Source organism: Hemitrygon akajei, chromosome 9, assembly GCF_048418815.1.
Source record: "Hemitrygon akajei chromosome 9, sHemAka1.3, whole genome shotgun sequence".
NCBI lineage: Eukaryota > Metazoa > Chordata > Chondrichthyes > Myliobatiformes > Dasyatidae > Hemitrygon > Hemitrygon akajei.
The window spans coordinates 95339466-95352741 of record NC_133132.1 but is presented as its reverse complement, the minus strand read 5'-3'; the positions used below and the strand labels follow the sequence as shown (position 1 = coordinate 95352741).

General features: G+C 43.5%; 1 protein-coding gene across 2 annotated transcripts in view; it reads left to right on the top strand.

Annotated features, from left to right (window-relative positions):
* Positions 1–13276, top strand: part of prim2 (DNA primase subunit 2) — a 252834-nt gene that overhangs the window by 226480 nt on the left and 13078 nt on the right. For both annotated transcript variants that reach the window (XM_073056525.1, XM_073056526.1), the window contains one exon: positions 4118–4200. In XM_073056525.1, coding sequence (XP_072912626.1) covers positions 4118–4200 — 83 coding nt within the window. The remainder of the gene's footprint in view (positions 1–4117; positions 4201–13276) is intronic.

Below are 13276 nucleotides of genomic sequence, written 5' to 3'. Positions count from 1 at the left end.
ATTTCCCATATTTAGTTTTATGTTCCATCCTCTTTTCATTTCAGATTCTATTATTGGCAATACTATGTTGCCTCCACCTATCACCTCTGAGCCTCCATTTGTCAATTACCTCTCTTCATCTGGATCCACCTATCACTTACCTGCTTCTGCTCCACCCTTTCCCCTCCCCCCCTTCACAATGAGCTATTTTCCTTTCATCCAGACGATGGTCTTAACCGGAAATGGCAGCAATCTATTTACCGCAAATGCTGCCCGAGAAAACTGAGTTCTTCTAGCATTTTGTGTTTTGCTCTGGATTCTGGCATCTGCAGTCTCCTGAGTCTCTAATTTCATTGAAATTGACCAATTTACTGTCATTCCATTGCAAAGCAAACCTCAGTGAGGTTCAGCTGTTCAAAATATACACCTGTGTAGGCCTTTGAATAAACCTACAGAGCGACCCTCACCCCGTCCCTTGTTCTATTTCTCCCGTGGGCTTTGAAGAACATGAGTATTTTGAACCTATCCACTAGGAACTAGTGCAAAAACAACTTGTCGCAGCAATTTAAATGCAATTGCTATTCTGATCTAAATACTTCAAAATAGGAGCACAATCCTTCTACAGCCACTTGCATTTAGTCAGCTCCTTAATGTTTTAAGACAGTCCAATATGCCTCACAGAAATTTTTATCGTAGGAGATTTACACTGAGATGTAAAAGGACAGGTAAGTTATAACGCTGGCTGTATGTTTACGCTCAAAAGTGTGGGAAAAGGAAGTTTAGTGATGCCAAGCACAGACTAGGCAACTGTTTTGCTGAGAATAGGCACTCTGTCTGCTGTAACCATCTGGAATTCCAAATGCAATTGATCTTGATTCCACTCCACATTCCCACACCAACCTGTTTGTCCTCGGCTTCCTCCATTGCCAGGCTGAGGCCAAACACAAACCAGAGGAACAGCACCTCATATTCCACCTTGCTAGACCACAGCCCAACACTATGAACATCGAATTTTCTGATCTCAGGTAAACTGCTCCCTTTCAGTCCCTTCTCATAATCCTGATCTGCCTCGTTCTTCCTGCACACACCCAATTCACAAACACCATCATAAACACAGGAGATTCTGGAGAAGCTGGAAATGCAGTTCTTCCAGCACATTGTGTGTATTGCCCTGATCATTATGTTTCTTTCCTCTCCTCCAACTACCCACTCCCCATACACTTTTCATTAGTCACTTCCCCCATCACTGTTATTTATTTGTCCACCCCGCCTTCTGAATTTGATCCCATACTTTGCCTTACTGTCCTGTCATATTTCATCATCTGTAGCCCCTTTATCATGCCCACCTATCACCTGCCAGCATCTGTCACTATTTCCACTCTTCCCTCCTTACCTGGATCCACCTGTCACCTGCCAGCATCTGTCACTATTTCCACTCTTCCCTCCTTACCTGGATCCACCTATCACCTGCCAGCATCTGTCACTATTTCCACTCTTCCCTCCTTACCTGGATCCACCCGTCACCTGCCAGCATCTGTCACTATTTCCACTCTTCCCTCCTTACCTGGATCCACCCGTCACCTGCCAGCATCTGTCACTATTTCCACTCTTCCCTCCTTACCTGGATCCACCTGTCACCTGCCAGCATCTGTCACTATTTCCACTCTTCCCTCCTTACCTGGATCCACCTGTCACCTGCCAGCATCTATCACTATTTCCACTCTTCCCTCCTTACCTGGATCCACCCATCACCTGCCAGCATCTGTCACTATTTCCACTCTTCCCTCCTTACCTGGATCCACCTATCACCTGCCAGCATCTGTCACTATTTCCACTCTTCCCTCCTTACCTGGATCCACCTGTCACCTGCCAGCATCTGTCACTATTTCCACTCTTCCCTCCTTACCTGGATCCACCTGTCACTTGCCAGCACTAGCTCTGTTCCTGTATCTCACCCCTTTATACCGCCTCTCTGCCCTCTACTCTTTCAGTCCAGAAGAAGGGTCTTGCTCCCAAATCATCAGCTGCCCATTTTGCTGTACAGATGTTTCCTGATCTGTAGCGCTCCTCCAGTATTTTCCTTTTATCCTGATTTGTGCATATCCAGACTCTTGTTTCTGCATTTGCTACTAGAGAGATTTATTGAAGGGAATACAGAGGTTAATTTGAGAAAGTGGAGACTATAAAGATCCCTTAGGCTTGTTCTGCTATTATCTTGCATCATGACTCAACTTGCTTTTTGTCTGCCCATAGGATTCCTTGATTTTCCTTTTATCCTAAAATCTACCTATTTCATCTTTGAGTATATTCAACAACATGACCATAACAGGGTTTGAGAATTTCAAAGATTCATGGTCCTCTAAGTGATGAAATTTTACTGCCTTTCCATTTTAAATGGGCAACCTCTTATTTTAAGTTTATGCACCCTGATCGAGATTTTCCCATAAATTCTCTCAGCATCTATTCTGTTAAGCTCCCTTACTGTCAAATATAATCATCGCTCATTCTTTCTGTGGGTATACGCACAAATTGTTCAACCCTTCCAACCATAATTCAACCTGGTAAACTTCATCCAAGCAGCCTCTAATGCAGAGATAATCCCTTCTGAAATGAGATCAAAACTATATAATGTACAGCAGCTCTTGTCCCAGTGAAGCCCTGTGTTGTTGTATCAAAACTTTATCTTGATACTCCATTCCCTTTGTAATGAAGTCCAGAATTCGATAATCCTTCCTAATTTGGTGTTGTGCCTATGTGCTAACCTTCTTTGTTTCATCTCCAAGCACTCACAGATGCTTTGTTTAGGAGTATTGTGTTAATTATTTTCATTTAACAATATTCTGTTTCTCTATACTGTACTTTCTATGTATTCGCATTCACTTCCTGGCCATTCTCTTTTCTCTCTTCTATATTCTAGGAGAAGATACAGGAACTTGAATGTCTAAGCATCCAGATTTAAGAACAGCCTTTTTCCACTATTGGAACCAATCACCTCTTTCACACCCCCCCCCCCCCCCCACCCAGTGATGTTCTTAACTCTACCTCTCTTGGTTATTCTATTATTGTCACCTTAGTATTTATTTTTCTCCCAATTTCAGATTGTACAACAATCCTTGCACCATTCTGCTGTTTTGCTCTCATCATTTATTATAGCTATATATACTATCTATTCTAAGCTTCATGTCGACCAGGAATTTCATTACCCCCTAATGTAAATGACAATAATCTGAAGTAATCAAAGTGGGTAACTTTACGTTGTTTCTCGCAATATTCTCTCTGTCATATTTTTGCCATTCAGCCTGTTACATTTCTATGCAGATTTTATTGGGTGCTCCTCACAACTTCCTTTCCCACCTACCCTGCTAAGATTAGCAAATCTGGCTACAGGTCATTTGTTCTTTTCATCCAATTTACTAATACAGATTGTAAATACTTAATGTCCCAGTTCTAACCGCTGTGGCCAGACTGCAAAAGGCCAGAGTCTGAGTAGAGCTTAAATTATGAATCTTAGTAAATCTAATGATAAAAAGGCTGTTTAGAGAAATAATATCTGAGCATTGTGTTGACCTCATTTATTTCTTAAATTTATGCAGCAGATTTGCAGAAAGATTGGGGATTATTTATGCTTCAGTTTCTATGTTGGAATTAGTGTTGATTTTAAAAGTGCAAACACCATAGCTAAGTCAAACTAACCCATGAAACAACACATTTGTCATGAGAAAGCACTCTGCTTACCAGTAGCACACTGTGACTGCATCATGGCATCAGCCAAATGCTTGCAGACTGAAAAATTGGGGAGAATTTAGTAGAATGCATAAGCAAGCAAACTTTTCTTTGGCAGAGAAACATATGTGATCTCAGATGACCCATACCACATTATTGTCTCCAGTATGTTCTCCTTTTATTCTGGAAACAGAGCGATCACTTTGTCATCCCAAAGTGTGCAATGTGATAATGACTGAGCAATCTCTTATAGTGGTATGGTTGGGTAGAGGGGTAAAATTTAGCGGGTGCATAGTTGAACTTTTCTGCTGCGCTCTATAGTAGTGCCATGGAATTTCTTCCATCCAGTGTCGTGAGAGGGCTCAGGATTCTCATGCTTTATCAACTATTCTTTTTGCATTGCTTTTCTTCTTAGGCTGTCCATTTCGGCACTGTGATCCTGAAATACTGAAGTCAAAGCTGCAGTCCTATAAGGTTCCACCTGCAGGAATAACTCAGGTAAGTGATCCCATTTCATAACCAATAACCTGGGGGTGTTGTATATGCCTAACCTATTGCTGATTTTTATTTATATATTTTTTGGATGTAGCAAAAAACTGCTGTGAAGTTTTGAAGCCAAATCTTGCGACTAGAATGAAGCTCTGTTGTTTTAGCTTGTCTCATCTCTGAACATCCCATTCTCATTTGTGGCCATATTCTAGATGGTCATCAGTTACATGGATGAGCAAGCCATCAGTAGAATATGGCCACATACAGTTTCCCTAACACTGTGTTGTCTTCGATAGTCATTAGGCAAAGAAGTGAAGATTAGGGAAAATACTTCTCCCTCCTGAGTTGAAATGAAAGGTGCCCTCTGTTTCATTCTCATTTGAATAGTTCAGATTGTCCCACAATGGTTAATTTGTTCAGATACACAATAAATGGACCTGATGAAGAGTCTCAGCCCGAAACATGATGACTGTTTATTCCCCTCCATAGATGCTGCCTGACCCGCTGAGTTCCTCTTGCTTTTTGTGTGTTGTTCTACACGTCCAGCATCTGCAGAATCTCTTTTGTTTACAATAAATGGTTGAGCTCTGGGGAGTGTTCTAGAACAGAGAGCCCTGGAGGCAAGTGTACCTATTTCCTTGAAAATGGAGACATGGGTAGACGTGGGAGTGAAGAAGGCATTTGGAACACTTTCCTTCATCAGACAGAATATTGAATATAGGAACAACAACACACACAAAATGCTGGTAGAACACAGCAGGCTAGGCAGCATAGAAGCGATGTCGATGTTTCGGGCCGAGACCCTTCGTCAGGACTAACCGAAAGGAAAGATAGTAAGAGATTTGAAAGTAGTTGGGGGAGGGGGAAATGCGAAATGATAGGAGTAGACCAGAGGGGGTGGGATGAAGCTAAGAGCTGGAAAGGTGATTGGCGAAAGTGATACAGAGCTGGAGAAGGGAAAGGATCATGGGACAGGAGGCCTCAGGAGAAAGAAAGGGGGGTGGAGAAGCACCAGAGGGAGATGGAGAACAGGCAAACAACTAAATATGTCAGGGATGGGGTAAGAAGGGGAGGAGGGGCATTAACGGAAGTTAGAGAAGTCAATGTTCATGCCATCAGGTTGGAGGCTACCCAGCCGGTATATAAGGTGTTGTTCCTCCAACCTGAGTTTGGATTCATTTTGACAATAGAGGAGGCCATGGATAGACATATCAGAATGGGAATGGGACGTGGAATTAAAATGTGTGGCCACTGGGAGATCCTGCTTTTTCTGGCGGACCGAGCATAGGTGTTCCACGAAACTGTCTCCCAGTCTGCATCGGGTCTCGCCAATATAGAAAAGGCCACACCGGGAGCACCGGACGCAGTATACCACACCAGCCGACTCACAGGTGAAGTGTCGCCTCACCTGGAAGGAGTGTCTGGGGCCCTGAATGGTGGTGAGGGAGGAAGTGTAAGGGCAGGTGTAGCACTTGTTCCGTTTACAAGGATAAGTGCCAGGAGGGAGATCGGTGGGAAGGGATGGGGGGGACGGGTGGACAAGGGAGTCACGTAGGGAGCGATCCCTGCGAAAAGCAGAAAGAGGGGGGAGGGAAAAATGTGTTTGGTAGTGGGATCCCGTTGGAGGTGGCGGAAGTTACGGAGAATTATATGTTGGACCTGGAGGCTGGTGGGGTGGTAGGTAAGGACAAAGGGGAACCCTATCCCGAGTGGGGTGGCGGATGGATGGGGTGAGGGCAGATATGTGGGAAATGGAAGAGATGCATTTGAGAGCAGAGTTGATGGTGGACGAAGGGAAGCCCCTTTGCTTAAAAAAGGAAGACATCTCCTTCGTCCTGGAAAGAAAAGTCTCATCCTGAGAGCAAATGCGGCGGAGATGGAGGAATTGTGAGAAGGGGATAGCCTTTTTGCAAGAGACAGGGTGGGAAGAGGAATAGTCCAGGTAGCTGTGAGAGTCTATAGGTTTATAGTAGATATCAGTAGATAGGCCGTCTCCAGAGATGGAGACAGAAAGATCAAGAAAGGGGAGGGAGGTGTCGGAAATGGACCAGGTAAATTTGAGGGCAGGGTGAAAGTTGGAGGCAAAGTTAATGAAGTCGACGAGCTCAGCACGCGTGCAAGAGGCAGCGCCAATGCAGTCGTCGATGTAGCGAAGGAAAAGAGGGGGATGGATACCAGTATTGCCTTGGAACATGGACTGTTCCACAAAGCCAACAAAAAGGCAGGCATAACTGGGACCCAGATGGGTGCCCATGGCTACACCCTTGGTTTGGAGGAAGTGGGAGGAGCCAAAGGAGAAATTATTGAGAGTAAGAACTAATTCCGCTAGACAGAGGAGAGTGGTGGTAGAGGGGATTTGGTTAGGTCTGGAATCCAAAAAAACCCGAAGAGCTTCGAGACCATCTCGGTGGGGGATGGAGGTATATAGGGACTGGACGTCCATGGTGAAAATAAGACGGAGGGGGCCAGGGAACTTAAAATCATTGAAAAAATTCAAAGCATGAGAAGTGTCACGAACATAGGTGGGAAGAGATTGAACAACGGGGGATAAGACAGTGTCAAGCTATGCAGAAATGAGTTCGGTGGGGCAGGAGCAAGCTGAGACAATAGGTCTACCTGGACAGGCAGGTATTTGGATCTTGGGTAGGAGGTAGAAACGAGAAGTGCAAGGTGTGGGAACTATGAGGTTTGTGGCAGTGGATGGGAGATCCCCAGAGCTAATAAGGTTGGTGATGGTATTGGAGACAATGGCCTGGTTCTCCTTAGTGGGATCATGATCAAGGGGTAAATAAGAGGTATTATCAGAGAGTTGTCGCTGTGGCTCGGCCAGGTAGAGGTCAGTACGCCAGACAACAACAGCTCCCCCCTTATCCGCAGGTTTTATAGTGAGGTTGGGATTGGTGCAGAGGGAGCGGAGAGCAGGGCATTCGGAAGGAGTGAGGTTGGAATTGGAACAGGGTGTGGTGAAGTCAAGATGGTTGATGTCCCGTCGGCAATTAGCAATAAAGAGATCTAGAGCAGGAAGAAGACCAGAGCAGGGTGTCCATGAAGAGGAGGAGAGTTGAAGACGGGAGAAGGGGTCATCGGTGGGGGTAGGAGAGTCCTTGTCCAAGAAGTAAGCTCGGAGATGGAGCCAGCGAAAGAAGAGTTCAGCGTCATGGCGTACGCAGAACTCGCTGAGGTGTGGGCAAAGGGGGACAAAGGTGAGGCCCTTAATGAGGACAGAGCGCTCTGCCTCAGAGAGTTGAAGGTCGGAGGGAATGGTGAAGACCCGGCAGGGATGAGAGATGGGATCAGAGGGGGGAGGGAGGCTGGTAGTGTCAGTGGAGAGGGAAGGGTTAGGGTGAGAGGAAGATGGAGCCTCTGAGGGCCCAGGAGCTGACGATGGGATCTGAGGGAGAGGGGATGGCAGAGTGGTGGTGGGGGAAGGGGAGACGAGAGTCACAATCGGAGTTGGGACGTCATGTTTCAGCTAAAAGTAGGGGTCATACTGTGCGTAAGTTTAAAATGAGAAAGATTTGCAAGGGACCTGAGGGGCAACTTTTTCCACAGAGATTGATGAATATATAGAATAAATTGTCAGCGGAGGTGTTAGAGACAGGTACAATTATGACATTTAAAAAGTTACATGGAAGGGAAAGCTTTAGATCTGGGGACAAACACAGGCACTAACTCACTTAGACAATTTAGTCAGCCTGGATGAGTTAAACTGAAGTGCTTGTTTTTGTGCTGTATTGGTCTGTAGCTCAATAATGCTGTCCTGTTGTAGTGAAACACTATCACTTGAGTGCAATAGTTTAAGGGTGAGCTTAAGATGATAAAAGGAAGTGATAAAGTGGAAAGAGCTAAGTTCTTTCATGGAGGAATCCAAAACAAGGAGAATAATGAAATCAGAGCTCATCATTTAAGAGGTGATGTCAAAAAGCAGTTCTTCACTTAAAGGAGGGAACAAATATGTTTCTAACCAAAGTTAATGGAGCTGTGGGTCAGTTGGAAAGATCAAACATAATATTATTTTGTTCAACAATAACAGTAAAGGTTTTGGAACCAACATAGACAGTTGAAATTAAGACGATCAATATTAATCAAAATGCTGTGTGAAGTTAACTAAAGGGGCTGAATGCCCTGTTCCTATTTATAGACTATAGAAAACAATTGCACAGAAACGAGTCCTTTGGCAAACTATAAATCTGCTTGTTTCCATCGACCTGCACCAGGACCATAGCCCTCCATACCCCTCCCATCATGCAACTATCCAAATTTTCCTTAAATGTTGTAATCAAACTCAAATCCATCACTTCTGCTGGCATTTCATTCCACATTTTCACTGCCCTCTGAGTGAAGAGGTTTCTCATCATGTTCCCCTTAAACATTTCACCTTTCACCCTTACGTCATGACCTCTTATTCTAGTCTTACCCAACCTTAATGGAAAAAGCTTGCTTAAATTTACCCTATCTACACCCCTCACAATTTTTTATACCTCTATCAAATTCCCCCTCATTCTCCTACACTCTAGGAAATAAAGTCCTAACCTATTCAACGTTTCCTTATAACTTAGGTTCTCAAGTCCTTGCAACATCCTTATAAAATTTCTCTACAGTCTTTCAATGTTATTGACATCTTTCCTGTAGATAGGTGACCAAAACTGCACACAATACTCCAAATTAAGCCTCACCAATATCTTGTACAACTTCAGCATAACATCCCATCTCCAGTACTTGATATTTTGATTTATGGCCAATGTAACAAGAGTTTTCTTTATGACCCTATCTACCTGTGACACCACTTTCAATGAATTGTGGACCTATATTTCCATATCCCCTTGGAGGTGAGGAATCCTGCAGCAAGTAACTCAACACCTAACTCCCAAAGTCTGTCCAACATCTACAAGGCTGAAGTCCAGAATGTGATGGAATACTCTGCACTTGCTTCAATAACACTCAAGATGCTCGTCATGGTACATGTGATTGCAGTCAGCTTGATAGGCACTCCATTCACTCACTCCACCGCCAATGTTCAATAGCAGCAGTTGTAACATCTTCAGAAGCACTACATCAACTGATCCAGACTCCTTAGACAGCACCTTCCAAACCCCAGACCTCTATATCAGCTGGAAGGTCAAGGGTATCAAAAGCTTGGGGAATACCCACCACTCTGATATTGCCCTCCAACTCACCATTCAGACCTGGAAATACATTCAGTGGCCACTTTATTAGATACCCCTATACATCTTATTAGTGCAAGTTTCTAATTAGCCAATCATGTGGCAGCAACTCAATGCATAAAAGCATGCAGACATGGTCAAGCGGTTCAGTTGCTGTTCAGACCAAACATCAGAAACTGTTGATCTGGAATATTCACACTGAACAGTCTCTGGAGTTCACAGCAAATGGTGCAAAAAGCAAAATATATCCAGTGAGTGGCAGTTCTGTGGGCAAAAACGCCTTGTTAATGAGAGAGGTCAGAGGAGAATGGCCAGACTGGTTTAAGTAACAGGAAGACAACAGTAACTTAAATAACCGCTTGTTACAAGAATGGTGTGCAGAAGAGGATCTCTGAACGCACAACATGTTGAACCTTGAAGAGGATGGGCTACAACAGCAGAAGGCCATGAACTACAAAAATGCAATCAGTGGCCACTTTGTTGGGTACCTGCTGTACCTAATAAAGTGGCCACTGAGTGTATATTGCTGTTCCTTCACCATGCCTGGGACAAAACTGTGGACCTCCCATCGAATTCCTATTCAGAATTGAGGGTATATCCACACCTCAAGCCTGCTGAGGTTCAAGTAGGTTAGCAATTGCCAAGTTAAATGCTGGTTCAGCCTGCAAAGTCCATGTCCTTTCAATCATAATAATAAAAAAAAATCCTGTTCCTATCATCTTTACTGGAAAGGATTCAATTAAAATAATAAATTCAAACTTGCATGTAGTGCAAAGGGTTCATTTAATGTTGCCATGGTTGTCCTGTTGTGGCAAATTCTGCCATTAATTATCTTAAGAAGAGTCTCGGCTAGTCTTTTTTGCACAAATACTGAGAATCTTGTAAGAAACAGCTTAAAACTATGGTGAACGGACAGATGTTTCTTATACATCCTGCTGCTTAGTGACCCTGAAAAGCAGTAACAGGCTCCATCTTTCAAAAATAATTAGCAGCAAACCAACAGATCCCCAGGTGTGTGTAGGAGAATGGAGAGAATAAATGCATTTCATCATGAATTCCTCTGGGATTTTCATTCTCCCTTAAGAAGCATAAAATAAGTTGTGGTAGCCTTATCTTAGATGAAAAAAGTTAAGGGGTTTTTCATCAGTATAGTTTTATTACATCTGCCTCTGCAGTTGGAATACATTTTCATTGTTGATCATCATCTCCTGCGTTTATCAAAGTAGTCCTCGTCTGGTCAGGTCATCGTGGACTGCCAATTACAATTAATCACCTTTAATGTACAAGTTGTAGAACAATAGAAAATATTATTTTAGTTTTTTCCTTTATTTTTTGAAAAATTAAAATTTGCATTTGTGTAATGGATTAACAATAGTGTGGATTAGTTGGACAGAGCGTCCTGTTTCTGCAAACACGAGCACACAAAGATAGGAGCAGGAGTGGGTCGCCTGGCTCCTGAAGCCAGCCTGCTATTCAGTACGATCTTGCCTAATCTACTTCAGGCTTTAACTCCTCCTCTGCCAAATCATCAGTCCCCAATTCCCATGTATTTCAAAATGTGTTTACCTCTAGTGATCTCACCTCCACAATCCTTTGTGAAGAGTAATTTCTGTTTTAAATGATTGGCCCCTTATCTTGGAACTAAATCTTAACAGTTGCCTTGTCAAGCCTTAGGATTTTATATGTTTCATTGAGATCACTCCACATTCTTCTAAAGAACAAAGACTACAGACTTTTGTTTAGCTCTTTTGATAGAACAGTCCTCTCCTCCCAGGCACATGAGATTCTGCTGATGCTGGAAATCCAGAGCAACACACAAAATGCTGGAGGAGCTCAGGTCATCTTTGACCCACATATGTTGTGATTTGAGCTTCCTTATGGGTTGGTGGATGGTATTACAGGTGTTCCCCCCCCCCCCCCCTTTACAAAGGTAGAGCGTTCCTATGAAACCTTTCTTAAGCCGAAATGGCATAAAGTGAAGAACTATTAATTTATATGGGAAAAATTTTTGTAAAAGCAAAAATCCTCTTTGTAATGCAAAAACAGGTTACTAATGTAGGTCTTTTGTAAAAGCGAAGTGGCGTAAAGCGAACATTTGTAAAGCGAGGGACACCTGTAATCCGGTATTTCTTCGAATCCTGGCAATCCTTCCAGAAGCCGTGGAAATATAGGGAAGACAGACGGTAGCAATGTGCTCCTCCTTATTGTTGGGTTTCCAGGTTTTTCTGTTGGCCCTTTTAAGGGCCCGATTGATTTCCTTCAACTTGTTGCCATTCTGTAGGAGCGCTTTATTTCGTCAGGATAGCTGCGGCTTACAGGATTCCCTGTAATGCAGAGCAGCATATATCGGCCAGACTGGGCACATGCTGTAAACTCACATCACAAGTGGTGTATCTGTTTGGGTTACCCGGAGAAATCCACAGGAGCAGAATATTGCATTTGCAATGGCCATAGGATTGATTTTGATGGCATAAAACTACTGTGCTGTGCCAATGGCTTTTGGGACCATCTGATGCAGGTTTCCCCTGCGATTCGAAGGTAGAGCGTTCCAGTGAAATGGTTCACAAGCCGGAATGTCGTAAAGTGAAGAAGCAATTACCATTTATTTATATGGGAAAATTTTTTGAGCGTTCGCAGACCCAAAAAAATAACCTACCAAATCATGCCAAATAACACATAAAACCTAAAATAACAGTAACATATAATAAAAGCAAGAATGTTATGATAACTACACAGTCTATATAAAGTAGAAATACTTTTCTGCAATCATTGCAGTACAGTACTGTCCACCGTAGCGAAAGTCTCACGCAAGCGCTCTCGGCAGAAACATTTGGCACAAGCGCACTCGGCAGAAGCACTCTCCAGTAAACTTTAATCTATGAAGCTGCCAAATGAAACCAAATAACATAAAAATACACAACCTATATAAAGTAGAAATAAGTGTAGTTTCACTTACTGGAATCGGGAAGACAGCGAGCACACTGATGATGGTGTGTTAGGCTGAGTCGTCGGAGGTTGGGGTGGTGGGAGGTAGAGGAGACTGGGGTGTCATCTCATCGTCATCTGTTTCCATCAGGGCAGGCAGGTCACCTTCTTCTATGTCTGCCTGCCTCAATGTCGAAGGTCGAGGTTCGTTGTCTGCTGTGGCTGATGTGGAAGGCTTGAAAAACGACAGTATGCTTGATTGCTTAGCCTCGCGCATTTTTCTATCATACAGTTCTTTGTAAGCACTCAAACCATCCTGCAAACCTGCCCTGAACTTGCGTACCCTTTCAAAATTAAAGTCATACTTTCCTGCAATCATTGCAACGTTGTCAGTTGCAGCGAAAATCTCACGCAATTGCTTCACGTTCAGTTCCTGGACAACTTCACTTTTGTGCTGTTGGCTACTGCATTCAGTTTCGATTGTTATCCTTTCCTCTTCCAATTGCATCAGCTCTTCATCTATCAGTTCTTGGTCATGGGATGCCAAAACCTCTTCAACATCATCTTCATCAACTTCCACAAACCCAGCCTCCTTAGCCAAACTCACTATTGCCATATTTATTGTTGATGGTTCAAAGCCATTAAAATCGTTCACTGCTTCGGGACATAGTTTCCTCCAAACGCCATTTCTCATCGAGACTGTTAGTCTATCGAGAGCATCTCCAATGTTGGCGATTGCCAGTTTTATATTGTAGTCTTTCCAGATCTCTTGCAAAGATGCTTCGGAGTTGCCCCCTCTGTCAATGGCACTTACAATAAAACGCTTCACATTTTGAGTATAGTAAGCCTTAATTGTGACTATTAGGCCTTGATCACACGGCTGCAGCAACAACGTCGTATTCGGCGGTAAGAACACAACATGAGTGTTACCGCCATACTTGGTAATGCCAGGTGGATGAGCAGCACAATTATCGACAATCACAAGACACTTATTA